General features: G+C 65.9%; 3 protein-coding genes across 12 annotated transcripts; 1 reads left to right on the top strand and 2 right to left on the bottom strand.

Annotated features, from left to right (window-relative positions):
- The first annotated feature begins 14 nt into the window (after window positions 1-14).
- IDH3G (isocitrate dehydrogenase (NAD(+)) 3 non-catalytic subunit gamma) lies at window positions 15-7274 on the top strand. 4 transcript variants are annotated; one of them, XM_008250275.5, is made up of 12 exons: window positions 15-105; window positions 3276-3317; window positions 3897-3994; window positions 4199-4311; window positions 5182-5242; window positions 5361-5493; window positions 5704-5837; window positions 6064-6166; window positions 6311-6457; window positions 6724-6818; window positions 6900-6960; window positions 7069-7274. In XM_008250275.5, exons 1-12 carry the CDS (start codon window positions 25-27, stop codon window positions 7168-7170), a joined length of 1170 nt encoding a protein of 389 aa, XP_008248497.1. In that variant the 5' UTR covers window positions 15-24; the 3' UTR covers window positions 7171-7274. The 4 variants fall into 4 exon arrangements, with proteins under 4 accessions (XP_008248497.1, XP_017194045.1, NP_001164834.1 ...); NM_001171363.1 differs by having other exon boundaries at window positions 25-105; window positions 3276-3332; window positions 7069-7170; XM_017338556.4 differs by lacking the exon at window positions 3276-3317.
- Window positions 7275-7315: 41 nt separating this feature from the next.
- Window positions 7316-11753, bottom strand: SRPK3 (SRSF protein kinase 3). Of its 2 annotated transcripts, none has more exons than XM_051837476.3 (15): window positions 11538-11753; window positions 11335-11465; window positions 11071-11179; window positions 10884-10971; window positions 10550-10637; window positions 9902-10008; window positions 9666-9831; window positions 9543-9568; window positions 9129-9255; window positions 8804-9043; window positions 8618-8718; window positions 8162-8269; window positions 8014-8083; window positions 7823-7915; window positions 7316-7740 (listed from the first exon to the last, which is right to left on the bottom strand). In XM_051837476.3, the coding sequence occupies exons 1-15, from the start codon at window positions 11675-11677 to the stop codon at window positions 7556-7558; spliced, it is 1779 nt and encodes a 592-aa protein (XP_051693436.1). In that variant the 5' UTR covers window positions 11678-11753; the 3' UTR covers window positions 7316-7555. The 2 variants fall into 2 exon arrangements, with proteins under 2 accessions (XP_051693436.1, XP_051693437.1); XM_051837477.3 differs by having other exon boundaries at window positions 9129-9252; window positions 11538-11751.
- Window positions 11754-12533: 780 nt separating this feature from the next.
- Window positions 12534-26280, bottom strand: PLXNB3 (plexin B3). 6 transcript variants are annotated; one of them, XM_089324652.1, is made up of 38 exons: window positions 26144-26231; window positions 25181-25247; window positions 24839-24955; window positions 24078-24162; window positions 22740-23795; window positions 22466-22645; window positions 21953-22081; window positions 21762-21862; window positions 21222-21354; window positions 20878-21034; window positions 20683-20791; window positions 20485-20599; window positions 20213-20338; window positions 20021-20137; window positions 19694-19787; window positions 19433-19602; window positions 19170-19321; window positions 18797-18902; window positions 18269-18399; window positions 17886-18062; window positions 17574-17769; window positions 17239-17478; window positions 16997-17158; window positions 16769-16920; window positions 16528-16628; window positions 16217-16440; window positions 15925-16103; window positions 15748-15814; window positions 15126-15453; window positions 14940-15043; window positions 14733-14826; window positions 14349-14521; window positions 14086-14246; window positions 13695-13842; window positions 13508-13572; window positions 13361-13436; window positions 13168-13242; window positions 12534-12948 (listed from the first exon to the last, which is right to left on the bottom strand). In XM_089324652.1, the coding sequence occupies exons 4-38, from the start codon at window positions 24117-24119 to the stop codon at window positions 12844-12846; spliced, it is 5745 nt and encodes a 1914-aa protein (XP_089180778.1). In that variant the 5' UTR covers window positions 24120-24162; window positions 24839-24955; window positions 25181-25247; window positions 26144-26231; the 3' UTR covers window positions 12534-12843. The 6 variants fall into 6 exon arrangements, with proteins under 6 accessions (XP_089180778.1, XP_089180777.1, XP_089180779.1 ...); XM_089324651.1 differs by lacking the exon at window positions 25181-25247 and having other exon boundaries at window positions 26144-26280; XM_089324653.1 differs by lacking the exon at window positions 25181-25247 and having other exon boundaries at window positions 14086-14210; window positions 26144-26280.
- Between the last annotated feature and the right edge of the window lie 1618 nt (window positions 26281-27898).

The following is a 27898-nucleotide window of genomic DNA, read 5'->3' as shown; positions in this document are numbered from 1 at the left end:
CTGCCGCGGCTCTCATTTTCCAACATGGCGCTGAAGTTGACGACGACTGCAGGTGCCGTCGCGAGGGCGGTGTTCAAGCCAGCCGTCCTCAGCCGTCCTTGGGAGGTGAGGGGGAGCAGGCCACGGCGCAGCAGCAGCGTCCGCTACGCGGGGCCTCGCACACCCTTACGGCCGGGCCGGGTTAGAGGCTCCTAAAACGGTCTGATGTTCCATTGGATGCGGGCCCCGCTAAGAGGCAGGGAGAGGGCCAGGGTTGATTGGCCGCTTCTGCTGTCTCTGTGCGTCGGGGGAGAGGGCGGGAGGTGTTTGGAGTGTGGGTGTGAGTATGCGGCTGTGGAATGGCCGAGATTGGCTCGGTCCGTCTCTCCCAGGGGTGTGTATCTGTTGGGCTGCGGCGGCTCCCTAGTGTCTGTGAGAGTCCTCCCGAGACATTCAGGAGTATCCCGGCTCGTCCCGTACTCACTTGCTACTCAGGTTACCTTCTAGTGCGCTTCGCCACCTGTCCCGATGGGGTGGAGAATCAGACGTTCCCAGTAACCCCCATCCCCGTGCCCCACCCCCCACTCTCTGTCGGCCCCGGACGCCCTCCGGAACCGCCTGGCGGGGGCGGGGATGGAGGTGGGGGCTTCTATCCCTCGGTGGTGCTTTTGAGGGCTTGGTTGTTTAGTGTGGCTTCCTGTCCCCAGAGCTCGTGCTCTGTAGCGGCGAGCCAGCCCTGGCCCTGGGAGATGAGAGAGATGACCTGCAGGCCTTGCTCTCCCACTGCCCCGCTACGTGGCCGCCTCTTTCTGTCCACTGAGGGGAAGAAACTTCATGTTGTCAACTTTGACCTTCAGGAAGTCTGTGACTTTGCTGACAGTCCCCGGAGACAGCGCTCTCGGCTGTGCACCTCCCCGCCCCTCCCCCGTGCCCTGAGGCTTTGTGAGAGTCTGTTTAAAAGCTGACTTCCCCCTGCTCCCTGAGGGAGTGACAGCAGCACAGACAGTCTTTCCAGAGGTCTTTCTCTTTTTTAAGACTTAACTCGTTTATTGGAAACTCAGAGCTGCAGAGAGAGGGAGAGAGGTCTTCCACCTGCTGGCTCGCTCTCAGATGGCCAGAGCTGGCCAAGTGCAAGCTAGGGGCTTCTTCCGAGTCTGCCTCCTGGCTGCAGAGGCCCAAGGACTCGGGCCATCCTGCGCCGCTTTCCCAGGCTCCTGCAGTCTGCAAAAGGCATTTCTCTCCCTCCTGAGCTGCGTGTGTGTGTGTGCCTTTGTTGGGGAAACAGCGGGGTGCACTGGCAGTGCTTTGCCTTGAGACAGGCTGCCCTGGTCTGGGAGCCCTAGACAAAGCTGCACGCCTTGGGTCCGGCGGAGTGAGACCTCCTGGGAAGGCGTGCAGCCATGCAGCCACCCCTGGAACCAGATGCGCGGAAATGTGCTAGAGGGAGACGCCTCGGTCCCAGAGTGGCTGCGGCTGCAGCTGCTCCGGGCTTTCTCCCGGGGACCCGGGGTGATCTGGAGGGCAGCGCACGGTGCATTTGGACTGAGGTCCTCCTGGTCTCCATCTTTTTCTTCGTTTTCCAGTTTTTAAAAAGGTGTATTTATTTGAAAGAGATAGAGAGAGACTCTTCCACCTGCTGGTTCACTCCCCAAATGGCCAGAACAGCCAGGGTTGGGCCAGGACAGAGCCAGGAGCCAGGAGCTCCAGCGAAGTGGCAGGGGCCCGAGTACTGGAGTAGCTGACACTGGAATCGCACTGCAGTATGGGACGCCAGCCGTGTAAGCAGCAGCTTAGCCTGCTGTGCCGTGACACCGGCCCCTCTTGCTTTTCTGATGTGCTTGTTTACTCTGGGCCACACGCTGTGCTGAGTTTTGTTTTGTTTTGTTTTTAGGTTTATTTATTTATTTGAAAGAGTTCCACAAAGAGAGAGATCATTCATTTACTGGTTCACTCCCCAGATGGCCGCAATGGCCAGGCCTGGGCCAGGCTAAGCCAGGAGCCGGGAGCTTCTTCCAGGTCTCCCCCATGGGTGCAGGGGCCCAAGGACTTGCGCCATCCTCCGCCGCTTCCCCAGGCGCATGAGCAGGGAGCTGGATGGGAAGTGGAGCATCTGCGTCTCGAACCAGTGCCCATATGAGGTGCCGGTGTCGCAAGCGGTGGCTTTACCCACTGCACCACCGTGCCAGCCCGCAGTGCTGGGTCTTGAGATGACAGTAGGGAACAGACAGACGTGGCCGCTGCTCTCAGGGTCCTGAGGGTTGGGGAGGGAGCAGTGCAGTGGATAACCTAGGGAGATGTCCGTTGCTGTTGGCGGAAGGAAGGAGGTAGGGCTTGGGGAGCCAGCTTTGCCGCCTCAGGGCATCGCGAAAGGCTTCTGCGAGCTTTATTGAGAGCCTGCAGAGAAGATGAACCCAGATAATTGACACGAGTGTCAGAAAGTGGAAGAATCCTGCGTGTGCCCGCACCTGCGGATCTGGGCGCCACGCAGATCCGTCGAGGAGACTTTGAGGCTCTGGTCCTAGTGGGCAGCTCTTTCTGGGCCCTGGCTTGTGACTGCCAGCTGAGTGGACCCAGACAGGTGATGTTAGCCTGCCTGCGCCTCCTGCGTTCTGCGTAGTGGGCCAGGCACAGGGCATCCCCAAGTAAAGAGCAGGACCTTGGCCCTGCCGCCGTCTCCTCGGTTGTGTTGCTAGGCGGCGTGCAGCAGGCACTGGAGACACGAGCCTCTCACTCCATGACAGTGGGTCATTTCAGAGCATCTGGCCTGTTTGGCCCTAGCTTTTGCACTGAGCTTTCACGGAGCTGGGGACATGTGCCATCTATCTAGGCCACGAATCATAGAGGCGGCTGCAGTCTGTCACCGTGGTGTGACGAGGGGAGATGACAAAGGCGCCCGAACGTCGCGGCTCTGGAGTGCGGTTTCTCTATTGCGCTGTGGTTGCTTTCCTCTTTTTGCTTGTTATGCTGTGCATTGCTGTGCAGTGATTGGCCAGAAAAAAAAAAATCAGAAGCCAGAAAGCAGCAGAGGCTGCCCACAGGTTTGGTCCTGAGCTGGTCCAGGAGCTGCAGGCCGCAGAGAGGTTGAGGGTTGAGGTGACTTCTGGTGCTTCAGCCACGCTGTGGAGGCGCGTCGGGCCGTGCATGGTGCATGCTGCTGTCTGCGCGCTGTGCTGCGCCGCTGGGGGCCTGTCTGGGCGCCGTGGCGAGTCTCTGCTCCCGACCAACTGCTTGGCTAGCCCTTGCCAACCCGACTGGGGGCCGACCCCAAACACTGGCATTTGGGTTCTCTTTGCCAGGTTCTAAGTACCCATGAGGCCCCCTGGAGGAGCATCTCCTCAGTAAGTACCGCCCATGTACATGCACGCGTGCCCTCGAGGATGTGTGTACGGGTGAGGCTGCCTCTGTGCGTGTGCACACACTGCATGTGTTAGTGTGCACGCTGTGTGTACGTGTGGCCCTGGTGGCCTGCCCTCGGAGCCACAGCCTCCAGAGGTCACCTACCTACCCACCCTTTGCCTTGCCCTGAATTGTGCTGGACATAGCCCTAGGGAACAGGCCCAGTCCGTGGTCACAGCCTTGTTCCTCCATCCTTGGCTGATCTGAGTCTTCTTCCTTTCTGTTGCCCACTAGCAACAAACAATTGTGAGTATTCTTCTTCTCTGCCTGTGAGATTTGGGGGGTCTTAGTGGCTTTGGGGTTCAGCCAGGTCCAGTCGGGCCCGGGGCTGCTGCTGACGAGGCAGGCAGCCCCAGGATGAGCAGTCTTGGCTGGGCTGGGGGTGTCCCAAGCTGGCACCTGATGATTGGCCAGCCTGCAGAGTCGGCACTGGTGGGGAGACGGGAACTGGCTCGGGCCCCTGCGTGCTGAGCCGGGACCATGTGGCCCTACTCAAAGTCCCCCCGGCCCTCTCCTTGCAGCCTCCATCTGCGAAATATGGCGGGCGGCACACAGTGACTATGATCCCCGGGGACGGCATCGGGCCGGAGCTCATGCTGCACGTCAAGTCTGTGTTCAGGTATGAAGCCCCTGGGCCTACCTCCCCTTGCCTTCTCCCCAGCCGGGGGGGGGGGGGGGCGGTGCTGAGCGCCCTGTGCCGACATGGGCAGTGAGCCCAGAAGCCCACCCCGTGCTAGGGGCACCCGGCACAGCAGAGTGCACGGCGGGCTTCAGCCAGCGTCTCCTCCCTTGTGGGCGCTGTCCTGAGCCTGCTCTGTCCCAGGCATGCGTGCGTGCCAGTGGACTTTGAAGAGGTGCACGTGAGTTCCAACGCTGACGAGGAAGACATCCGCAACGCCATCATGGCCATCCGTCGGAACCGCGTGGCCTTGAAAGGTGGGCTTGGGGCGAGGCTCGGGCACGACTCGTTCTCGTGGGGCGCCACAGCTGATGGCAGGGCTTCTCTGGCTGGGTGGGGGCCAGGTGGTTGGAAGCTCCCCCGAGCCTGTTCACGCAGCGATGCTGAGTTCCCGGTGGCAGTGGGCCGTGCCCCTGCCGCTGCCCCGCCTTCCCTCCTGAGGCAGCCCTGTCTGCGGGGGTCAGCCGTGACCTGAAGGCTCTCTTCAACCCCGTGACACAGAGCCGAACGTGCCCCTCCCGAGTTTCCCTCACTTGGGTGCAGGTTGTTCAATGGTTTCCATCATGCACTCTGCACCCTCAGCCCACCTGCCCTGTGAGAAGAGCATGTGAACAAAGCCGAAGCGGGGTGGAGCCCTGGGCCCTGGCACTCAGGTGGACACCGTCGGGCAGGGTGCGGAGGGGTGGACAGCCCTGGTGGGCTGCTGAGAGAGGCCTCTCCGCTTGGCACCCTGTCCCTGCCTTCTGCCAGTGGCTGCTGCCTGCCTGCCCGCCCCGGCTTCTGGTTCCCTTCCTCCGGGTACCCTGGGCCACTGGGCAGAGCTTGGCCGAGCAGTGGCCTTTTGCAGGCAGCCCCTGCCTACCCCTGAACTTGGGCTTGAGTGGCTTCTCGATGTGGGGCCTGGCAAGAGCTGCAAGGTGACCTTGCTGGCGCCACCCTGGCCGGCCAGCCTGTTAATAAAAGAAGTGGTCACTTCCTGTGAAGCCAGGTCTGCAGCCAGCTGTCAGCCCTTACTCGTTCGCTTATTCATTCATCCAGTAAGGCCTTATTGAGCGCCTGCTGTGTGCCAGGTGCTCTTCCAGGTCCTTGCAACCCCTGAGCCTCTCCGTCTCGCATTTGTCCCATAGGCAACATTGAAACCAACCACAACCTGCCACCATCTCACAAATCCCGAAACAACATCCTTCGGTAAGGCTCAGATGCTCAGGTGGCTGCTCCGTGGGGCCGGGGTGAGGGCTGCCGGCAGAGGGGCGCGGCCCTGGCCGGCTGCCAGGGAGCTCGCCGTGCCCCGTTCTGTGTCCCCCAGCACCAGCCTGGACCTCTACGCCAACGTCATCCACTGCAAGAGCCTGCCAGGAGTGGTAACACGGCACAAGGACATAGACATCCTCATCGTCCGGGAGAACACGGAGGGCGAGTACAGTAGCCTGGAGCACGAGGTGGGCAGGGCCTGGGTGACCCTGGCAGGTCAGGGGCTGGGAATGAGCCTGGCCAGCTTCCTTCAGGAGCTACGAAGAAGTGGGGCCTGCGCTCAAGGGAGAAGCCAGGAGTACTCGGACTCGGGTGCTTCGCGCCGTGCCCCACAGAGAGGCGCCCCGAGGGCGGGCTGCGACAGGTCACGAGTCTCTTGTCCGCTGTTCTGTTCTCAGAGTGTGGCAGGAGTGGTGGAGAGCCTGAAGATCATCACCAAGGCCAAGTCCCTGCGCATTGCTGAATATGCCTTCAAGCTGGCCCAGGAGAGTGGGCGCAAGAAAGTGACAGCCGTGCACAAGGCCAACATCATGTACGTGCCCCCACCCTCTGCTCCGGCACTTGGTGTCCGGGACCTGGCCACACCCAGGGCTGTCCTCGCATCCCCTCTTGGGCCTGCGCTCTGAGAGGAGGTGGGGCAGGATCATGCCAGGGTTTCGGATGAGGGGCAGATTGGCAGTTAGAGCTGAGCCTCCCAGGGCCCTCAGCACACCCTGTTGCAATGGGCCAAGCCCATGTCCTGTGTCCTCCTCTTCCAGGAAGCTGGGCGATGGGCTCTTCCTGCAGTGCTGCAGGGAGGTGGCGGCCGGCTACCCCCAGATCGCTTTTGAGAGCATGATTGTGGACAACACCACGATGCAGGTAGGAAGCTCCCCCAGCCGTGCACACGTGCACACACACACCCCTACGCCCCTGCCCTGGCTCGGGGGCCTCTCGCCCTGGACGCCCAGGCTTCCGGCACCTGTGCTTCTGAGTCTGCTCTTCAGCCCCTTTTCTGCCCTGCAGCTGGTGTCCCGGCCCCAGCAGTTCGACGTCATGGTGATGCCCAATCTCTACGGCAACATCGTCAACAACGTGTGTGCAGGGCTGGTCGGGGGCCCAGGCCTCGTGGCTGGGGCCAACTATGGCCATGTGTATGCAGTGTTTGAGACGGTGAGTGTGCCAGCGACTCTTTCCAAGGCCACGGTCCCCTGTTCGCCAAGGTGTGCAGCCTTCAGCACTAATTGCAGCGCATGCTCGGTGCCCCGCAAGGAACCCCAGCGCCAGCAGCACTTTGCCCTTGCTCCTGCCCAGGCCCTGCACCTGCTCGCCTGCCTTCGGTGTCTGAGGATGCGCCTCTCCGGGCCACAGCGCGTGAGTGGGCCCCTGCCCTGTGTGCGTGTGTCCCCACCCAGCTTCCTCTGCCTTACCCTCTCCAGGCTACCAGGAACACAGGCAAGAGTATCGCCAATAAGAACATTGCCAACCCCACAGCCACGCTGCTGGCCAGCTGCATGATGCTGGACCACCTCAAGTAAGTGGCTCCCGATGCCCGGCCGGAGGTGCCTGGCAGCCGCCTAGGCCCCGCGGGCTGAAGGCGGCCTCTCTGCCCTAGGCTCCACACCTACGCCGCCTCCATCCGCAAGGCTGTCTTGGCATCCATGCACAACGACAACGTGAGGCTCCCTTGCCCCTCCCCCCATCGGTAGCGGGTGTTGAGCTGGTGTACCTCGGCCTTAGCGCCAGGCCGCCCGCAGGGTCCATAGCCTGCCCGTGCCCCGCAGATGCACACCCCGGACATCGGGGGCCAGGGCACCACCTCGGAAGCCATCCAGGACATCATCCGCAACATCCGCATCATCAACGGCCGGGCTGTGGAGGCCTAGGCTGTCCCGGGACCGGCACGGCGCACTCCTCAGACCCGCCACGCCCCCGGCACCCCTAGCGGCGCCGTGGGCAGATCCCAGAATAAACCAGTTTCTTGTCCGCAGACCTCGGCGGCGGCGTGTGTCCCTACCCAAGGTGCTGGTCTTTCAGTGCACGCTTTATTAAGAAACACACGTACTTTCCCTCTCGGAGCACGCTCCAGGAGGCTCACGGGCAGGACAGACTCTGCAAGAGCAGCCTGGCCGCAGCAGCCCCCGTCCTGCCATCAGCGCCGGGGGTGGGGTGGGGGGTGGGACTTGTCCCGCTTTCGCTCAAGGCACTGAGAGCTGGGGGGGGGGGGGGCGCAGCAGGCCTGGCCCAAGCTGCCCCAAGCCACAGCGGGGCCTAGGGATTGAGCCAGGGGTGCTGGAGGCAGTCGGCAGCGCTGGCCCGCTTTTCAGGGATGTACTCCATCATGGGCAGCAGGAAGGCGCTGAACTGCGTGGCCTGCTCCAGGGGCCACTCGTACTTCTCCATGAGGACCTCGTAGAGGCCCCAGTGCTTGAGGTTGTGGATGTGCCGCAGCTCCCCTGGGGGCGGCAGGCTTTAGGCTCCACGCCCGCTTCCGGAGGCTCCGTCGCCGCCCCTCCTGCCCGCCCCCCCGGCTCCCACCTCTGCGGTTGAAGAACTCCCGGGAGTAGCGGCCTGAGAGCGCGAAGGCTGGAGGGATGTCTCCCAGAAGCTCCACGATGTGAGCGATGTGGTCTGCGGGCCCAGAGGAGGTTGGCCGCTGCCGGAGGAGGCCCCCAGGTCCCCCAGGCCCCCAGGCCCCCAGGCCGAGCCCCGGGCCGGCCTCTGCCTACCCTCATCACGACTGTAGTCCTCTCCAGAGTGAGGCTCGAATAGGTAGTCTCCGGTGGCCAGCTCGAAGGCCTGCGGAGCGGGAGGAGGGGAGGCAGCTGGCAGGTGGGCGGCCGCCGGCTGGAGGCGCCTGGGCGTGCCCACACTTACCATGCACGCCGTGCTCCAGATGTCCGCTGGGGGCCCGTACTCCGCCCCGATCAGTACCTCCACGGCCCGGTACTGCCGAGTCTGGATGTCCTCAGTAAAGTGCTTGTGCTGGAGGCAAGGGGAGCCCTAGGGACAGGCGCCAGGGCCCAGGCTGGCGTGCCCCCACCCGCTCCCGCCTCTGGGCAGTGGGGCTTGCTCTGAGCCTCGGGATCCCCCACGACCCTCGAGGGACTGGCTGGTGAGCCGAGGCCGAGGCTGACCCCTGCCCGGTAGCCCCCTGTCCCTTGCCCTGGGCCCAGTGCTGGCTGGGGCTGCGGCAGGCAGTGGAGCTGAGGCCTGGCGCGGGCCACTGCTGAGCGAGCCCCTGGCTGGCCAGTGCCTGCAGCAGGCTCCCTGGGAGCTACCCCGTGCCTCCCCCCTCAGCCCAGAGCTCTGCTCTCCAGGGTGCTCTTGTACCACCCAGCAGGCGTTGCCCAGGTCTGCGATCTTGATCTTGATCTTGTCTGCATTTTGGGGCTCCAGGGGGTTCACCAGAAGATTCGAGGCACCAAATGGTGCTGGGGAGGGAAGAGAAAGGAGGGAGACTGAGCTGGGCCAGCCCCTCCTGGCCCTCGGTGCCCCCTGCAGCCTCCATCCACTTACTGCTGGGCGACAGGAGGCCGCCGGTCTCGCGCTGATTGGACGAGCCCGAGAGGATGGAGCAGGAGGCCGCAGAGAACAGGGAGCCCGAGAAGCCGGAGGTCTGCGAGCCAGCACTGAGGCTGCGGCCACCCCCTGGGGCCGGGGAGGAGGAAGCTGGCGAGGGGCCGGCCCCAGCACCCCCAGCGTGGCAGCCAGAAGATGAGGTGGAGCCGCTGCCCGCCTCGAGCCTCAAGCCAGAGTCTGGGGAGGCGGGCAGGGGTGGCTCGTGAGCAGACGGCGCGGTCAGCGCATGCGCTCAGGCGCAGCGCCCCGTCCAGCCCCTCACCCTCGGCCGCCGCCTCCATGGCCTCCAGCCTCTGCAGGTCCCGCAAGCGCTCCTCCAGCAGCCGCTTCTGCTGCTTCCGTTTGCGCCTCATCTTCTTCCTCTTGTTTTTGGACAGCTTCCCAGTCTGCTGCCAGAGCCAGGGTCACCCAGGGCCCCGTCACCCACCTGCGGTCTGCTTGCCTGGGGTGCTGTCCCTGCCCAGGGCTCCCGTGGCTGCCAGAATGCGACGCCCACCCTGACCAGCCACTTACTCCCTGCAGCTCTGGGTTGGAGATGACCTCTGACCCACCCTGTGTGCCGCCATCATGGGGCCCCAAGCTGCTCCCACCAGGGAGGTCCCGGAGGTGAGGGGTGCAGCCAGTGTGCCCAAGGAGGGGGAGAGGAGCAAGGAAAAGGGGGATGCCCCCAACTTACCAAGACTTCCTGGGGGGCAGTGCTGACTGGCGGTGCAGGTGTAGGGGAGGAAAGGAATGGAGACTCTGGCAGGCGCACAGCCCAGAAGCCCCCGCCCAGCCCTAGCCGTGTCCTCCTCGGTACCTGTGGAGCGGGACGGGGGTGGGGCCCCTGACTGCTGCCACTCGGTGGCCTCGGCGGCCAGGCGCCTGATGTAGGCGTCCCCCACGCACAGCAGGATGTTCTCAGGCTTGATGTCCGTGTGGATGATCTTGCACTTGGTGTGGAGGTAGTCCAGGCCATGCAGCACCTAGGGGGAGCCGCCGCTGAGCTCCCGGGGCCTGCGCAGGCGGGGCGGACAGCCCGCGGGCAGTACCCACCTGCCTCACGATGCTCTTTACGCAGGGCACGGGCAGACCCTGGTAGTTGGACTTGATGATCCACTTGAGGAGCTGGTGGCCCAGCACCTCCAGCACCATGCACACATCTGGGCCTGGAGTAAAGGGTGGCCAGCGGGCACACGGCTGGGCACAGGCGCACCCGCCCTCCGCTGGCGCTGAGCAGCGAGGCTCAGGAGGCAGCAGGACTTGCCCGGGGGCCGGGAGGCACCGCCATCCTGCTGCCGTTTATAGCATCCCTGTCACTCAGAGGTGTGCCAGTTGGGATGGCACATTTTGTGTTCACCCTGGAGGTGGCACTGGGGGAGCAGACCTACTCCCGGTGTTCCTTTATGCCCAGAGGCCCTGTGGCCGTCCCCAGAAAGCAGGGGGGGGGGCTGCCACAGAGGCGGCCCCTGCTATTTAGAGGAAACTCAACAACGTCTACGTCTACAGGTAATGCCAACCCGGTTCCCCACTCGGCCCCTCACACACCTAAACGCCAAGTCGTCGAAGGGCTGAGGCTGCTTCAGAGACCCGTGTCGCTGCATGGGGATGTCCCCATTGCAGACCAGCACAGAGGCCCTGGGAGCTGGGAGACCTATGAGCTGGCCCCTTCGCTACCGCGCTTCTCTACATCATAAAGGATACGGACTCCATTAACCCCGGAGATCCTGAAATCATCAATGAGCTGGACAATGGTCTCTCTTTTGGGGTCACTGGGGTCACTGTCCCGGACCTGGAACAAAAGCCAAGAGGCCACATATGGCTGCAACCTGCCTCTCACTAGCTGCTCCCCTCAGCGTCCTCTGGGCCCCCGCTGGAAGAAAAGCCGCCTGCCCCTCCCGTCCCTCTGCCTAGTCCAGCAGAGCCAGCTGGAGCCTGCCCTGGTGGGAGCCCCGCCCCGCCCCGCCGAGCCCCAGCAGGCCCTGCACCCACATGGGCAATTCCCGGGGAGCAGGGAGCGGTAGGGGAGGTGCCTCACACATTTCAGGAGCTTGATCTCATCCACAGCTGTCTCTGTGTAATGCCCCGCGCTCTTGACTACTTTCAGGGCCACGAAGCGCTTGCGCCTGTAACACGGAGACCACTCATCGTGGTGGCCTTGAGCGAGCCCAGGGGCAGGAGCCTAGCCAGTGCTGGGCCCCGGGGCAGACAGGGCGCACACTCACTGGATGTCCCAGCAGAGCCACACGGTGGAGAAATGGCCCCAGCCCAGCTTGCGAACCACGTGGTATCGCCCATTGAACAGGTCACCAATCTTCACAGGGTAGTAGCCACCTGTCAAAGGAGTCCGTGGATGACAGTGGGGGCACCTCCCGCCCTGGTGGCCATCTGGCTCACGCGGGCCCGGGCTCCGGCACCCTCCTCCTCCCCGGGGCCACCCTGAGCTCCTGCAGTGGCTGTGCGCCCGCGAGCGCGAGGCCAGGCCTCACCCTTGCAGTAATCCTTGGGGTCTTCCTGTTCTTCGTCGTCGGAGCCCAGGAGCCCCTGCAGCATCCGAGGCGCTGGCGCGGCCGGGGCCAGTTCAGAGCCCGAGGACTCGGGCCCGCAGGAGGCCTGCGAGCTGCGGGGAGGGTGGGCGGGCAGTGAGTGTGTGGAGCACCAGGGGCCCCCGGATGCCCGGGCTGAGCCCTACCTGCTGCTGCTGCTACCACTTTCGCCGCCGCCGCCGCCGCTGCCGCTGCCGCCCACGCTGGCGCTCATCCCGGCCTCGCGGCCCGCGACTCCGGCGCCCCGGGCGGCTGCTCCGGTGGGGCCCGGCCGCGGCCCGCGCATTTATAACCTCGGCCGCTGATCTCACCCGCCTTTATAAATAGCCTCCCAGCTGCTCCGCTGTGGGCAAGGTATGCGGCGCGGGGAGGGGGCGGCGCACGACGGTGGCCCGGAGAGCCCGGCCCAGCCCCGGGGGCCAGAGGGAGCCACCGCACGGGGTCGCCAGTGACTCAGTCCCTAGGCGGTCCTCACAGCTCCCAGACAGGCCGAGGGGGACCAACTACACCGGGATGAAGCCACTAGGACCGCAAGCTAAGCCCCGCAGCCAGGGCTGACCGCGGGGACCACCTAGGAAAGGCTGAGATCGCTGCGCTCCAGGGCAGAGCAAATTCTCAGAGCTCCCAATTGGTCCCTGGAGGCGACCCCTCCCGTTCCCATGGGAACCCCACCCCCCCCCCCCATTCCCGGCCTAGTTCCTGCTTTTCTTGTGGCTCATCAACCCCTCAGGAGGAACGCAGTACTCTCCTGGGACTGGTGCCGCTGGGGACCCCTGGCCAGGTGGGACATGTACAAATGTGGGAAGTCTCCCATGTAGGGTTCTGCCCCTCCTCCACGATCCGCCAACTGCCCACCCTGCACCAGCTCCCCGTGAGGAGCAGACGCGGCCCCCATGACCTTGGGGTAGCCTCCTGAGAGACCAGGAGCGTTGGGTGCCCAGACAGGACGGGTTCAAGGCTCGCCAACACCGGCCCCGCTGCAGCGTGGTTGGGAGCCGGAGGCCAGCTGGGGTCTACTGGGGAGTCAGGAGGAAGCCGAGGGGGCTTGGCAGTAACAGCGGTTATGTGAAGAGATGGCAGGCAGAGAATCGGTGGGGTGGGGGTGGGGGTGCAGCTTTCCTGATGGGACGCACGGGCTGGGGTTGGGCTGTTCCGCAGAGACACGAATATTTTATTTCCAGATGTGACTCTCCAGCAAGCAAATAAATACCACGGGGAAGGGGCAGGGAGGGATCAGTATAAATTAGCAACAAGCCAGCTGCAAAGGTGTGCACTCGCGTGGCGGCCGGGGAGGGGGAGGGGGCTGCTAGGGAGCTGTTGGGCCCCCTGCAGCCCCTAGCTGTGGCAGCCCCTGCGCAGCTGCTGGCTCGGTCAGGGGCCATAAGGCACGATGGTGGCAGATCCTGCTTGCTGCTGTGGAAGCTGCGGGGCCTGGCCCCCCGGTGCTGGTGCTCACAGGTCAGTCACTTTGTTCTCTACCAGGGCAGCGACCTGCTGCAGGCGGCAGGCCAGCTGCATCTTCTGGCCCACGGGGTCCTCCTCCAGGGCGCTGATGATCTGCCCGGCGGGGGTGGGGGGAGAGGAGAGGAGGGGACTCCCCTGACGCCCCGCACTGCTGGTATCACAGCGGCGGCCCAGGGATCCAGCAAGGGAATCCAGATCAAAGCCTGGCCCCTTTGCCCCCACCTGGGCCCTCCGTCCTCCTGCCAGGATCAGGCGCTGGCAGCAAAGTGCCCCGGGCCCTGCCCCCTCCCTCGGGAGAGCCGTGGGCCTCACCTGGTCGTAATACCTGTGGATGTGCAGATAGAGTTCCTGCAGGGCTTCCAGACAGTGCGGAGCTGAGGTGTACTTCTGGGGGGAGGGGAGAGGAGGGGGCGGTAGTGAGACCCCAGCCTGGGCTGCAGGCGCTGCGCCTCCTCCCTCCACTCTGCCAGCTCTTGGGCCCCACATGTGCAGGGTGCAGCCTCACCGCAGAGAGCTCCGCCAGAGCCGAGTTCATGTCCTGGCAGCCGGCGGCAGAGCTCTGGCGAATGTCCGCATAGTATCTGCAGGAACAGCAGAGTTCGGGCCAGGGCAGCCCCCATCCCTGCCCGGCCCTGCGGGCTCCCACACCTACTTCTCCACCATCTGCTTGTAGCGAGGGATCTCCCGGGCGTAGAGCAGTTTGTTCACCGGGGAATCCTGCTCCGGGTGGAGGAGGTGCCAGGCGTGAGTTGGGAGGCGGAGGAGCCCGCAATGTGCCCGCCTCCTGCCCGCCCCAGCTGCTGCACAGCGCCCCCTGGCGGGGGCTCCTCTGCTCTCACCCGGCCCACTTTGTGCTCCGAGATGGTGCAGGAGTCCATGAAGGTCTGGGCAATGACGGCGAGGATGGCGTCGACGTTGTCGGACACCCTCACATCAAAGACAAGCTGTGGGTTCTTCAAGGTGTTCACCCAGAACCGCAGCAGCAGGCTGGGGACAGAGGCTGGGCCTGGGCAAGAGTCCTCCCCCTCCTCCGGCACCGCGGCCCTCCCCTCCCACCCTAGCTGGGAAACCCGGGCAGCCACGCCCTGGCGGGGGCCCCCAGCCCCCATTTCTACAGCATCTGCCCTGGGCCTCAGCTGCCCGGGTGAGTCCGTGCTGGGGGTGGGTGTGCGGCAAAGCCTGGGGCTCCGTGGCCCGCCGGCGCGGTGCTGTGGGCAGCGGGGAAGGCACCTGTTAGTCTTCCAAATGTGCAGGGTCTCCGGGTCTTCAATGCCGTGCTTCTCTGCCAGCTCGTCCAGGAAGTCAAACAGGTACTTGACGGCGATGGGCACGGGCCGGTTCACGCTGAGGATGGCCTGGAATGCGTCGTCCACGAACTTCTGCAGCGTGCCCTGCGTGGCGGCGGGCCAGGGCCAATGCGGGGGAGGGCCTCTCCAGAACCACGCCCATTCCCCCGCCCCAACCCCGCCCCCCGCTCCGCTGGCCACACCCACCTTCATGGAGAGCAGGCGAGTGAGGTAGATCTCCGGGATGGTCTTGGCCCGCGCCCGCTCACGCTCCCGCAGGCTGTTGCGCCGCACCTTGGCCTCTTCCGGCTCCTCCGTGGCCTTCACCAGATGCCAGAGGCGTATCCCGCCCTCCTCACCATCCTCCGGCATGGGGAGATCTGAGAACACGGGAGCCCGCTCGGTGTGGAGCCCTGCCTCCCCGCCCGCTCCTGCGCACTCTGTGCAAGGGAGGCATGTGGGAGAGCGCGGTGGCCCGGGGACTCGCCGGGCCCAGCAGCCCGTGGCTGGTGTGCTGGCCCCAGTCCCGCAGCACGCAGCGCCTGCTTGCGCTACAGGGGCAGGTGGGCGAGTCCAGGCCAGAGGACTCACTCTCTCCCGAGGGGCAGCTCTGGGCCAGGTTCTGGGAGACAGTGCCGCCGTTATGTAGCTGAGGGATGAGCCCCACCGTTGCTCCATCTGGGACCTGGCGGGGAACAGGGGCGTAGAGTCGGGACCCCTTCGCGGGCCGATCCCCGAGGCAGGGCCTGCCCCCTGCTCCCGTCCCCACTGCACCCCCGCCCTGCCTGTGCGCCCCACCTTGTAGTGCTGCAGGGTGTTGAGCCTCTTCCAGTGGTTGTGCGTCACGGAGGTCAAGTCCTCGTCGGACAGGGTTAGGTGACCAGCCAGGCCCGAGCGCCACTCTGAAGGAGGCCAGGAGGAACTGAGCGGCTGCACGTAGCAGAGGGGCCGGGCACGGGTCCCTGGCAGGGCTGGCCCTCTCACCGAGGTCCAGGGCATGCACGGAGGGCCGCTGCGAGAAGGGGGTGCCCTTGTAGACTTGATCCAGCACCTTCTCCTTGACCTGGGTGATGGTGTCCGTGTCGAGCACCCGGGCCGGCACGCGCTGCACCTCGCTGCTCCCCACGGCCCCGCCAGCCCCAGGGCCCAGCAGCACCATGAGCGTCAGGGGCCGGAAGTCCACATCCTCCCGTAGCAGGCGGCTGTCATTCAGGGTCCGCTTGGCCTTGCCTGTCACGGCATCTACGGGCCCCTTGTCCACCTGGTACTGGATGGCCCGCAGGAGCATGTACAGTGGCTCACCAGCCACCTCCTACAACCAGAAAGACGGGCCCGTGTCAACTCCAGGGGCCACCATGCCGGGTGAGGCCCAGCATGGGTAGGGAGGGGGCAGCTAGCAGCGCAGAGCAAGGGTGGGCGACAGACAGGAGGCTTGTGCAGGGGACATGGCTCGAAGTCCCGCCCTCTCCAACCCCTCTCTGGCTGAGGCCCCTGGGGGACTTTGGGCACAGGCCACAGAGGACATGGGCAGCCAGCAGTGCCCGTCCGGCGGCAGGGGAGGAGGGTGCCCTGCAGGGTTGGGGGCTGCCTGGACCTGGGCCCTCACCCGCAAGAAGGCATGGAGACAGATGGACAGCCAGTTGGTGAGCAGTTTCTCCACCATGGTCTCCGTCCTGTGGAGAGCAAGCCCCGGGTCCCATCCTCGTTGCCTCCTGGGGACTCCTGGCCCCACACGCCCTGGGGCAGAGCCCGCCCAGGCCATGCACGCAAAGGGCAGGCCAACCTGCGCAGCATGAGCTTGGGGTTCTTGTGCACGTAATGGGCTGCCAGGTCACCAAGGAGAGTTTTCATGATGTCGGTTAGGTACTCCAGCTTGCCGTGCAGGGCCAGGGACAGCAGCGAAGCCACGTGGCAGCGATCCCTCTGCGAGAAGCCCGGCTGCTCCTCCAGCGTGTGGATGAGCTAGGCAGGGAGCCAGGGCTCAGGTCCGGAAGCCACACCCCCCACCTTAGCGATGGCCCTCTGGCCCAGCCCCCCACGTCTGCCTGGAGCCCCTGCCCGCACGCGGCCCTCACTGTGAGCAGGAAGAGTTTGCTGTTGAGCAGGTTGGAGAGCTGCGTGAGGCCCTGGCGCACGGTGGCGCGGCGGCCCTCTTCCCCGGGCCGCTCGAGCTCCGGCTGCAGCGGGCAGCCGCCGTGGCCCGGGAAGAAGGCGCGCTCAGCATACGTGTGGTAGTCCAGGAAGGGGATCCCACTGGCCTCCAGGTCGCTGCTGAGGTCGGTCATCTCGGTCATCAGGTCTGCGGGCCGGGAGCCACCGGGTGTGGGCCGGGGCCGGGGCCGGGGCCGGGGCCCTCTGCCCAGCCCCCGCCCGTGCCCACGCGCACCTGTGAACTCCTTCCGGCACTGGTCGCCCACGCCCGTCTCCAGGCTCTCCAGTTGCACCAGCACCTTCTGGTAGTCGCGCAGGGCCTGCTTGCTCTTGTGCCTGCAGCGGCGGGCCGGGCGTCAGTCACAGGCCGCAGCCAGCATGCCCCTTGCTCCCCCACCCCACCCCCCCACCCCGTGAGGGGAGGAAGTGTGCGCAGACGTGTGCGTGTCTGTGTGCAAGGCGCCGCGGGCCCTCACCTGTACATGAGGGTGAGGAGGAGCACGGCGGCGGTGAGTGCGGCAGCACCCATGCCCAGGCCCACCTGGGCCTCCACGGGGAAGGCAGCCAGCGTGGGCTCCGCCTCGTACTGGACGTGGCCGAGGGCCAGCCGCACGTTACCCATCTGCACCTGGGGGAGGGGGCGGGCAGAGCGTGTGAGCGCGGGCCTGCAGCGCCCGGGCCGGCCGCCAGGGGCGCAGACTCACCACGAACTGCGGCAGCGCGCCCGAGCCGTTGGCCGGCTGCGGGGCGCGTGGAGGCGGCTCGCAGTACAGGTGGGTGAGCGTGAGCGTCTTCACGCGGCACTCGCCGTCGCCGATGAGCACGCGCACCTCCTCCTTGCTGATGCCCAGGTTGAGGCCCTCGCCCTGGAACAAACAGCGAGAGCCTGAGCTGGGCCAGCCCCCACACAGCCAGCCCCAGCGCGCGCCCTGGCGGCGGCGCTCACCTCCACGTCCAGGACGTGGCCTGGTTTGAGGCGGTAGGGGCGGGCTGGCCCCTCCCGGCTGAGGGGGGCCAGGCGGGGGTTGGGCTGGTACAGGAAGCCCTGGCCCCCGCTGGCGCTGGCGAAGTCCACTTGCACGTTGTCTAGGGCGAAGAAGACCCGCTGGGGGCGCGCCCCGTCGGGCACCGCTGGGCTCCGGCACAGGAGGAGGCTGGACGAGTTGACAGCGCAGATGGTGGAGCACTGTGGGAGGCCAGGGCCGGGCATGCGGGCGGGTGCGCCGGGCACGGCGACCCGCCCCACTCCCTCACTGGGTACAGCCGGGGGGGGGGGCTCACCTGCAGCAAGCCCCCCTCAAGCTGAATACAAGCCTGGGGGTCAGCAGCAGGAGCCCTGCAGCTCCTCCTCGGGTCCGGGGCCTGGGGCGGGGCCCCCAAAGCCTGCACCTCCGCCTCACCCTCCAGCCACACGGACAGCAGGGGCCGCCACACAACGTCCAGGCCCGTGCCCCTGACTCGGATCAGCCGCCCACCGCTGTGCCAGGAAGACAGGATGGACAGACAGTGGGCAGCGCAGCCCTGCCCCAGCTGCACCCCCTCCCTCTGGCTCAGTGCACAGCCCACCCCCAACAGGGTGACCCCACTTCTCACCCCCGGAAGCTGACGCTGGGCTCTGCTGCCACCAGCTGCGGGTTGGCAGTGTAGTGGAAGCGGCTGCTGGGCAGTGTGCGCCGGGCGTGGCCGAAGACCACGAGGACCACGGCTTCTCCCGGGGCAGCCTGGGGCATGGTGCGGCACACGATGGCGTCGGGACACACCGGCTCCCGGCTGCAGGGGCGGGGAGGCTCTCAGCTTGGGCCCCGGCCCGGCGGCCTTCACTCGATGAGGAGCACAGGAACCACTTCTCTCAGAATCTCACTGGGGGCCTTAGGGAGCCTTGACCGCACCGTTTAGAAGGGGCGCTGGGCAGTTAGGCCTGGGCCACGAGGCGAGCAGCCCCCGTGCCCAGCCGACAGGTGGGGCTGGGTACTCACATGGGACACGGTTGGCCTCCCACAAAGGCACTGATGTTGCCCCCCGTCTGCAGGTGCTGGCCATGGATGGTGAGCTGGGTGCCCCCTGCCTGGGGCCCCCACCGAGGGCTCAGGCTCAGCAGCACAGGGTCCTGGGGAAGGGGGCACAGTGCAGTAGGCGTGGCAGCCTGGCTGTGGCTTTCCCACTTTGAGCTTTGAGGGGCAGGCTGCTTCTCTAGGAACCGCAGCTGCCACCGCCTCTGTCCCCCAGAGCAGGCTTTGGTGGCTGTGCCACACAGAGCCCCTGTCTCCTGCTGCTCCCATCTCCAAAACGGCCCCACCCTAGCCCAGGGCTCAGGCCCCAGCCTGCATGCCCCTCCCTCTCCCAGTCCCTGCTGCCTGCCTCCCACGCTGGCCTGTGGCGGTGTCCTCAGCATCTCGCCTCCGAACCCTGCACGCCCACGACTCCTGGACACGCTCTGGGACGCAGGCTCACGTCGTCCCCTCGGTGCCTGCCCTCCCACTGTCCCCTCCAAGGTGGGCACTGACCTGGTAGGTGAAGTGTTGGCTCGAGATGCCTGGCCGCCGACTCTTGATGGCCACTTGCACTGGCCCCGTGGTGCCATTGGGGGCGGGAGATGTCACACACACGATCCTGAGGGTCGAGGCCCAGTGGCTGCTCAGGGCCTCGGGCAGCTGTGGGCTGCCTGCCAGCCGCTGCCCAGGCCCCGCTGCCTCCAGCCCTCCCTGGCTCGTTTTCCTGTAGGCTCTGACCCAGGGCCTCGCCTTTCTTGGCCACAAGCCTCCCGTCTCTCTGGGTGGCCGCTTTCTGAGGGCTTCCCCACCTCGAGGGTGGGGGGAGACACCCTGCCTGCTCCTGCCCCGCCCCCGCCCCACCCTGCCCCCTCTTCGGGCGCCTCACCGGGCAGAGGTGCGGTAGAGAGAGGGGTCGGGGCTGCACGGCCGACCCGCCACACTCACGGCATCCCGCACGTCATCGAAGGCCCGGCCCAGGTTGGAGCCCAGGATGGTGAGGGCCAAGCCGCCCTCCGGGGGGCCGGTCAGTGGCTGGATCTGCAGTGGGGAACGTGCCTGAGAAGCTAGGACGGCAGGGCGAGGAGCGGGCAGCATGGCGAACGAGGGCCCGCCGGGAACCGTGGGCAGCCCTGGAGCTGGGGTGCTCACCGCATCGATGCTGGGTGTCGGGCACAGCCCTTGCACAGCTCCCGGCGGGCACAGCGGCCCATAGCGGCAGGCGGGCTGGCCGGCCCCACACCATACACAGCCCAGGCTCCCATTGGCTGCCTGGCAGTGGCTGCAGTCCGGGTGCCCCACAGCGCAGTCGTACAGGGTCACTAGGGAAGGGCAGGCGGGGCACTGAGACGCTGCCCCTGCGCCGTGCACCCCGCCCCTGCACCCCAGCAGCCTTGCTGTCCCGGGGCTCACCATGCACAGCGCCGGCATTGTCCAGCCGCTGCGCCTCGCCACGTGTGACGTAGATGGGCACTGGGAGCTCCCGCTGGGACAGGGACGGGTGGAACTGAGGGCAGAGGGCAGGGTCAGGCACGGCCCCAACTCTGGCCTTCTCCGGTACCCGCTGCCGGCGCTCAAGAATGGGGGTGATTGTTCCCAGGGCTTGGCACAGAGCAGGCTCTCATGCACGACAGTGGTGAAAGCCGAGGCCGGGGGCGGGGGGGAGGAGGGCGAGAGGGTTTCGGCGGAGTGGGGCATCAGAGGCCTGGCGAGGCTGGGGGAGGAGTGGTCCATGCGCACCTGCTGGGCCTGGCAGTGGATGAGGCCTGAGTCCTCGTCCGCCTCCTCCAGGGAGGCTGGCAGCCTCCGCACTTCGCCGGGGAGCTCCAGCCAGCAGTAGTAGGAAGCGGGCAGGCCCTACGGGGGAATGCGGTCAGGACCTCGGGCGCCGCTGTCCCCGCTGCCCTGTCCCCTTGCCCACATGGAGCTCACTTGGAAATGCTGAAGGTTGTGCACACGCAGGGCCACGCGGCTCTCCCAGCCCACAGGCACCAGCTGGGAGCCTGCCAGGCCCTCAACCTGGGGGCAAGCCCCTGGGCCACGCGCCTGCATGTCCACCTGGGGGAGTCAAGAGCCCTTTGTTAGCCCCACAGGCCACAGGCGGCCGGCCCGCACGGCGGCGGCAGCGGCGGCGGGGCGGGGGGCAGAAAGGCCGGCTCCGCCTCTGTCCCGCAGCCTCTGCTGTGCGCAGCGGGCTCACGCACCTCCTGCGCACTGTACACAGTCTTCTCGCCCTCTGGGCAGTGCTCCCCGTACACGCAGAGGCTGCTCTGGGGGCACCAGTGGCACCGCCAGAGGCTGCCCACACAGGCGCGGCACCTGCAGGGGCACGGGGCTGTTCAGGTTGGGCGCTGGCTGGGGTTGCCACCCCTACCCAGCAGGAGCCAGGCTGGAGAACTCACGGGGCAGCCGCCTCCAAGGCCCGGACCGCACTGCAGTCGTAGAAGGAGAAGTTGGTGGCAGCAACAGCCACATCTTCAAACATCAGGGCCAGGGCCAAGGTGACGTGGTCTGCGAGCAGAAGTGGCAGTGGAGCAGCGCGTGGGGCTTCTGCCCCTTCCCCCTCTGGCCTTGGGCCCGCCCAGAGGCCCCCTCACCTGTGCCTGGAGGGTTAGGTGGCAGCTGGTCTTGGGGAGGGCTGACACAGGCCACGTGGGGCCCTTCCACGTGAGCCAAGCTGTCGTAGTCCCCAAAGGCACAATGGAAGTATTCATCGGCAGCCAGGGTGGGCAGCCGGGGGACAGACAAGGTGACCTGGGACGCACGGGAGGGGAACAGAGGGGTGGGCCCAGACCACAGTGGGGTGGTGGCTGGGTGGGACAAGCAGGGCAGCGGCTCGAGGCAGCTGAGGGAGGAGAAGGAGCAGAGGAGGCAGCCAGGGGCGACCCCTGCGGGCAGCAGCCGTGCTTCCGGGAAGGCCCAGTGGCGGTGGGCACCTTACCTGCCGCTGCTCCTGGCGGGGGTGGTGGGCCGGCAACAGGCTCTGGATGTGGAGGCAGGAGCTGTCCTCCTCATAGCTCCACAGCCACTGGTTTGGCTGTGCTGCCCGAGTGCACTGGCCCTTCCGGGTGCACCTGCCAGGTTACCATGTGGGAGATTGGGAGGATGGCCTGGCTGGGTGCAGTGTGCTGAGGGAGGACCGGGCTGAGGACACAGATCTGGCCCTTGACTGTGAGAGGGAGAGGCTGTGGTGGGACCTGCAGATCTGATTTAGGATTGCTGCACAGGCCAGGGGACTCTGGCAGCTGTGCGGGGTGGGGGCAGAGGTGACAGAGGCCGGGGGTGGGGAGGCTGCGGGAATGAGACATGACCAGGCGGGGCAGTGTTGAGAAGAGGGGCCAACCAGATTCATGGCTTCGTGGCAAAGGGCAGGATGCGGGCCTCAGTCTGCGCCTCGGTGACCAAGGCTGGCCTCCCGGCACACATCCTCTTGGCAAGCGCTACCTGTTGGCTCAGGCCGGGATGTGAGCCCCACACTCACCTGCCCTGGAGGACACACCAGCCGCACAGCGGGTCCCGGGCCTGCAGGCAGCTCGTGCAGTCTGCGAACTGGGGGCAGGTTGCTATGGGAACCTGGTCCACCTGGACAGGCAGGCAGGGAGGGAGGGAGGGAGACGGGGGTTAGAGAGCTGCAGGCTGTGTGGCCCTCCCTGACCCAAGAGCAGCTCTCACCTGCTGGGCGGTGAGGACGTAGACGTGGCTGCCACTACTGTCCACCAGCAGGTCTGCACTGATGGCCGAGCCTGGAGGCCCCACCTGCTGCGAGTGGTACACCTGGCCTTGGGAGCCATTGATGAAGACCTGCTCGGGGGGACAAGGACAAGGCTGCTCCAGGACTCCCACCAGGCAACTACAACATGGGGAGGGGTGGAGACAGAAGCACTGTAGACGAGGTGCTCAGACAGCTGGGGCCGCTCTGCCAACAGTCACCAGGACCCCACGGAGACGCTTCTGGGGCCAGTTTGGCTGTGAGCGCCAGGCACTGCCTGCCCTGCCCCCACACCACCTTGAGCTCCCAAAGGCCGGGGAAAGGTGGGGCCGCCTCAGGAGGCTCCTGCATAGTCATCCCAAGCCACCCACGCGGGAAGTGGCCAACAGTCACGTGGCTAGGCTGTCGGAGCCATGAGCAGGGTGCAGGCTCGGGAGGAGGGCAGCACAGCCACCCCCCTTCAGTGGGGGCCTCACCTTGTGTAGCTGGCCTTGGGTGTCACCCAGGAAGGCTATGGTGTGCCCATCCGCCTGGAGGGCAGCTACAGCACTGATGGGCTGCCCGAGCCGCAGGACAGGCCGGGCCTCCAGGGGCTGGCGGCCAGCGATGGGGCTGGGCGTGTGCTCATCACCACAGGGGTACGACTCTGGGGAGTCCTAGAAGGGCAGGGAGCGGCGGGTCAGGCGAGGAGGGGCCGGCCAGGCCTCGTGGCACGTGGGGTGGGGGCAGGCACCAGCGCAGGCCACTCACGGGAGGCAGGGTGACACAGCGCGACGTGACACCGTACTCCACAGTGGCTTCCTCCGCCCCGCTGGGGCCCCGGCCACCTGCCGTGTAGCAGAGGCGCCGGGCCTGCTCCATGCGTCTGTGCAGCTCCACCAGGGGAAAGGCACACAGGGCCGTCTGGGCCCCTCGGGCGCCCGCGGCGAACGCCCCTAGTAAGGTGCCAGGCGCGAGGAAGGCGGCCTGCACGAGGCCCTGATCCTGGCAGGAGAGGGGCACTTCGACATAGGAGTAGAGATTGGCGTCCCCCAGGCAGACCCTGGCCACGTAGGAGCGGTACTCGGCCTGGGCGCGGGCGCCGCGTCGGCGGAACACGAAGTAGGCCCAGTGGGCATCAGCAAAGGCCCCCACGTAGCTGTTGTTGTAGTCGGAGAAGTCACCCACCACGAGGCGGCCCAGGCCCTCGCTCGAGAAGGGCTGAGGCCCGGCCAGCTGGCGCACGGCCAGGGGCGGCACCCCTGCCGACAGCTTCCCCGCCAGGCCTCTGGCCACGAGCAGCAGGTCGCGGCCCGGCAAGGGTACCACCAGGCCCACCGTGGCCACTCCGGGGGCGTTGGCAGCCACAAACTGCCCGTCCCCGGGGTCCTCAGCCTGGTACAGCACCTTGGTCACGTCCCCAAGGTGCCGCTTCTCGCACACGCCCTGCCTCACCTGCCCGCAGGCCAGCAGCTCCTGGGCCCGGCTGCTCACCACCAGCAGCTGGTTGGCGTTGTCAGTGAGCTGGGCCTGCGGGCACTCGGCTGGGTCCCGGAACGGCAGGCAGTCGGGACTGTCAGCGACGGGCCCGGTGACAGCCACCGCCTCGAGCTGCAGCTCAGGGCTCAGCTGGAAGAGGTGGTTCACGGCGCCCACGTAGAGTGTACCGCGGCCCGGGGCCAGCGCCAGGTGGTTGAAGGTGGTGTTGGGGGCCGAGAAGCGGTGAGCTCCAGTCAAAGGCAGTGGCTCTGGGGACAGCAGCAGCAGTAGAAGCAGCAGCAGCAGGAGGCCAAGGCCAAACGGAGGCCAGGGAGCCATCACAGGCGCCTAGGAGAGAGCCAGGCAGCCTGGGGCCCATTGGGAGGGAGCCACCGGCTCCCAGGGGGCACAATGACACTCCCCAAAGGCACGAGTCTGGGCAATGGGCCAGGACAGAGGGGGCCGAAAGCAGGGCTGAGACAGGGGCAGGCGGGTGGACAGGGGGGCCAGGGACTCCCGGGGAGAGAGAGGGAGGGGGTGGGGAGGCTGAGAGACAGAGGGGGAGAGAGAGAGAGAGGCAGAGGTAGAGGCGGTACTGAGGAAGGACAAAGAGAGTGGGGGAGGGCGCACCCCGTGCTGCGAGCCGAGCCGGGGAGGAAGGGATTCTTTCATCTCAACTTGACAGGCGTCTGGATTGTGGGAGAGAGGGCAGATCCTGCAAAGCCACGCATGCAGGAACGCAGGCACCGTGAGTGACAGAGGGCCCGGGCTGCAGAGCTGAGCCACCGTGGCGTGAGGAGGCAGGGATGCAATGAAGCCGGGACGCCCAGCCCCGGCGTGGGAGTAGGATGTGGGGCGGCACAGAGTGGGGGAACCATGTCCTCACAGACGAGCCGGGAGGCCCATGCAGTAAGTGGGGACACGCACAACACGAGGGCCAGGCAGAGAAAACCCGCCCCGGACAGCTGCAAGAGGGAGCGTGGGGGGAAACTGAGGCAGCTGGGAGCTGCTGGCTGAGACACTGGCGCACGGGTCCGGAGGTGGCAGGGAATGGGGGTGGTCAGGGCAGGGGTGGGGGAGACCTGGGGAGGGTGCTGCGCGGAGGTCAGAGCGTGCGGTGGGGAGTGAGGGGGAGGGGATCCAGCCTCTCCTGCTGCGGCCACCACCTCACTGCGGGCAGAGCCCCTGGAAAGGGGACAGTAGCCTGAGGCCCAGATCCTAAGCTGAGCCAGTGTGCACACGCCTGGCCGTGTGGGCATGTGCCACCCAGGCCCAGGGCAGCGCCCCAAGCCCCTTATCTCGGGAGCACAGACAGGAAGTTGGTGGCAGTGTCTGCTGGGGCCCTTCCCTCCTAGGGACATCTTTGGGGGACACGGGACCCAGGCACTTACCGGCAGGAAGGGCTCCAGCAGAGGGCTAGCCCAGGGCGGGTGGCCTGCTCCAGCTCCTCAGCTCAGCTGCCCGAGGGCAGTGGGGACAGGCGCAAGATGGCTGTGGGGGGCATTGTCCTGAGTGGGAGGGAGACAGTCAAGGCTCAGCCCCATTCATGCCGGCCCTGGGGGAGGAAGAGGACTGGGCGGGGGGGGGGGGAGGGCAAGGGCCTGCCGACCGGGCTCCACCACAGCTGGCAGCTTTGTCACTAGTGGCCGGGCCAAAGCAGCCCTGCCTCCACCCCAACAATGTCCCCTCTGTCCGGAGGCCCAGACCAGGGACCCACTATCTGGTGCTCTTACCCCCACTCGGCTGCTCCGCACGGGGGCTCCCTGCCACACCACGCCCCCAGGAGACACCCCCTAGGATCTAGGGACAAAGGGACAGGGTTTCCTGCTGTCAGCCCTCCCCATCTGGCCTCATCACGCTGTGCCCGCCGTGGGCGCCCCTCCCCCCAGCCCCCTGGGTCCCTGTGAAGGGCACAGGGGTAGGCCTCAGAGTCCCCGGGACAGGGCCAGTCTCAGCCTTGGTAGCCTTGGTGCCTGGTCGCCGTGCCAGCCCTGGCCCTCAATGCCAGCCTTTGTCTGGCTGAGGGCAGAGGAGGTGCTGACAAAGGCAGTTCGTCCAGAAGACCTTCGCCCCCGCCCCCCGCCCGCTGGAAGACTGGCCAAGGAGCACAGAGCCCTGAGCCGTGCCAGGTGCAGTGTGGTGGTAGCGGGCGGTACCAGTGAAGGATGCTGCACAAGGGGCGTGGAGGACACTCAGTCACCCGGACCCCAACCCGTGGCTGGGTCTGCCCCCGCTGCCAACCCCCACCACCCATGTTGCCGGTAGGGAATGGAGAGCCACAGGGCCCGTGGTACAGGCACAGGTGTGGTTGGGTTGGGGTCTCCGCCTCCCCCACAGTGCATGGCAGCAGGCTCCAGGGTGAGGGGCAGGGCGGGCTGCTGCCACCTGGCTGGGCCAGTTGGGTGGCTGTGGGGGTGGGGAGCCAGGCCGGCAGCCTCCCTGCTCTGCACCCTACCCAGGGCTGGCACTGGCTCCTATTTGGGGTCGGAAGCCCCTGTTCCCAACCTCCTGGTGCCAGGGCCACCCCCTGGTGGGAGGTCACCAGTGTGGGGAGGTGAGGGCTTAGCGCCTGGGTGGCTCCTGTGCGCCCTCGCCTGAGCCCAGCTGCTCCTCAGTGCGAGCACGCCCCGCCGCGGCACCCCTCGCCCTGGCGGTCGCAGCGCCCCGTGCCCGCGCCAGCCCCGGCTCCTGCCTACCTGGGCGGGCTGCCGGCGGGGACCAAGCAGCAGCTGGCAGCGCCAAGACTGCGTCGCCGAGCAGCCCCAGCCTCCCTCCCCACAATGCAGTCGCGTCTAGCCCGTCTCATCCCCGCGGGGCCGGCCGGGCGGTCCAGCCCCTCCCAGCCCGCCCCTTTGCCCGACACTGCAGGGCAGGGCGCTGCTTCCCTCTGCTGGCCGAGGCAGGCATGGCAGAGGACTGACCGCAGGCGAGGGTGGCGGTGCCCCGCCCTCCATATGTGGGCATTCTGTAAGCTTCCACGAAGTGCCTACTAGGTGCTGTCACTAGAGTAACCCGGAAACAGCGTGGTGTGAGTGTTAGCACATTTACTCCTCCCAGCAAGCCTGGCTCACAGGTTGGGAAACTGGAGCACAAGTGTGTCAGAGGCAAGACTACTTGTTGCGGCCAGTGCTGTGGTGCAGTGAGCTAAGCCTCTGCTCGCGGTGCTGGAATCCCTCCCATATGGGCGCCAGTTCAACTCCTGGCTGCTGCTCTTCCAATCCAGCTCTCTGCTATGGCCTGGGAAAGCAGTAGAAGATGGCCCAAGTGCTTGCGCCCCTGCGCCTGTGTGGGAGACCTGGAAGAAGCTCCTGGCTCCTGGCTTTGGATCGGCACAGCTCCAGCCGTTGCGGCCATCGGGGCAGTGAACCAGCAGATGGAAGACCTCTCTCTCTCTCTCTCTCTCTCTAACTCTACCTCTCAAATAAATAAGTCAAATATTTTTTAAAAATTAGAAATAATTTATATACCGCAAGTTCCAGCCATTTAAAAGTGCACAATTCATTTTTTTAAAAGACCATGTGTTAACCACAGGACAGGCCCCCATACTAGACCATCAGGGTAGGTAGCCTCGAAGCATGAAACTTGGCATATGGGTGCCCAGGTCTGCAGTCACAGAGGGGGTTGCATGGTGGGGAGGAGGCAAAGGCAGGAAAAGCCAGGAGACCGTGCAGGTGGGGAGTGGAGGACAGTAAGGCGGAGGTGCCGATGAGGCCGCTGGGCTGTTGAGGCCAGAAGCTGTGTTTGTGCACTGGAGGTGGCACAGGTCACTAACAGGACTTGAAGGGGTCTGGGGATGAGGCCGAGGCAGAGGGACCCACAGGCTGAAGGCCCAGCAGATGTTTAGTTCCTTCGAACACCACAGAATAAAAAAGTTGCCCAGATGTAGGTGTGTCTTTTTTTTAAGAGATTGATTTATTTATTTGAAAGTCAGAGTTAGAGAGGCTGGGGGGGGGTGGGGTGGGGGACACTTCCATCCAATGGATCATTCTCCAAGTGACTGCAATGGCCAGGCTGAAGCCAGGGACCTGAAGCTTCATCTGGGTCTCCCACATGGGTGCAGGGGCCCAAGGTCTTGGGTCATCCTGTGCTGCTTTCCCAGGTGCATTAGCAGGGAGCTGGACTGGAAGTGGAGCAGCAGGGACTTAAAGTGGCATTCATATGGGATGCCGACACCACAGGCAGGGGCTTAGTCCACTATGCCACAGCACTGGCCCCTTCAAGTTTTATCTATTTATTTGAAAGACAGAGAGGAGGGGAGACACACACACACACACACACACACACACAGAGAGAGAGAGAGAGAGAGAGAGAGAGAGAGATCTTCCATCCACTGGTTCACTCCTCAAATACCCCCAGCAGTCAAATCTAGGCCAAGCCGAAGCCAGACACTCCCTCTGGATCTCCTGCATGGGTGGCAGGGTCTCAAGTACTTGAGCTGTTGCCTCTAAGGG

Source organism: Oryctolagus cuniculus, chromosome X (assembly GCF_051225735.1).
Source record: "Oryctolagus cuniculus isolate XC-2025 breed Fujian yellow rabbit chromosome X, ASM5122573v1, whole genome shotgun sequence".
NCBI classification, from domain to species: Eukaryota; Metazoa; Chordata; class Mammalia; order Lagomorpha; family Leporidae; genus Oryctolagus; species Oryctolagus cuniculus.
The sequence above is the reverse complement of the archived record's forward strand: the minus strand, read 5'-3'. Positions and strand labels throughout refer to the sequence as shown.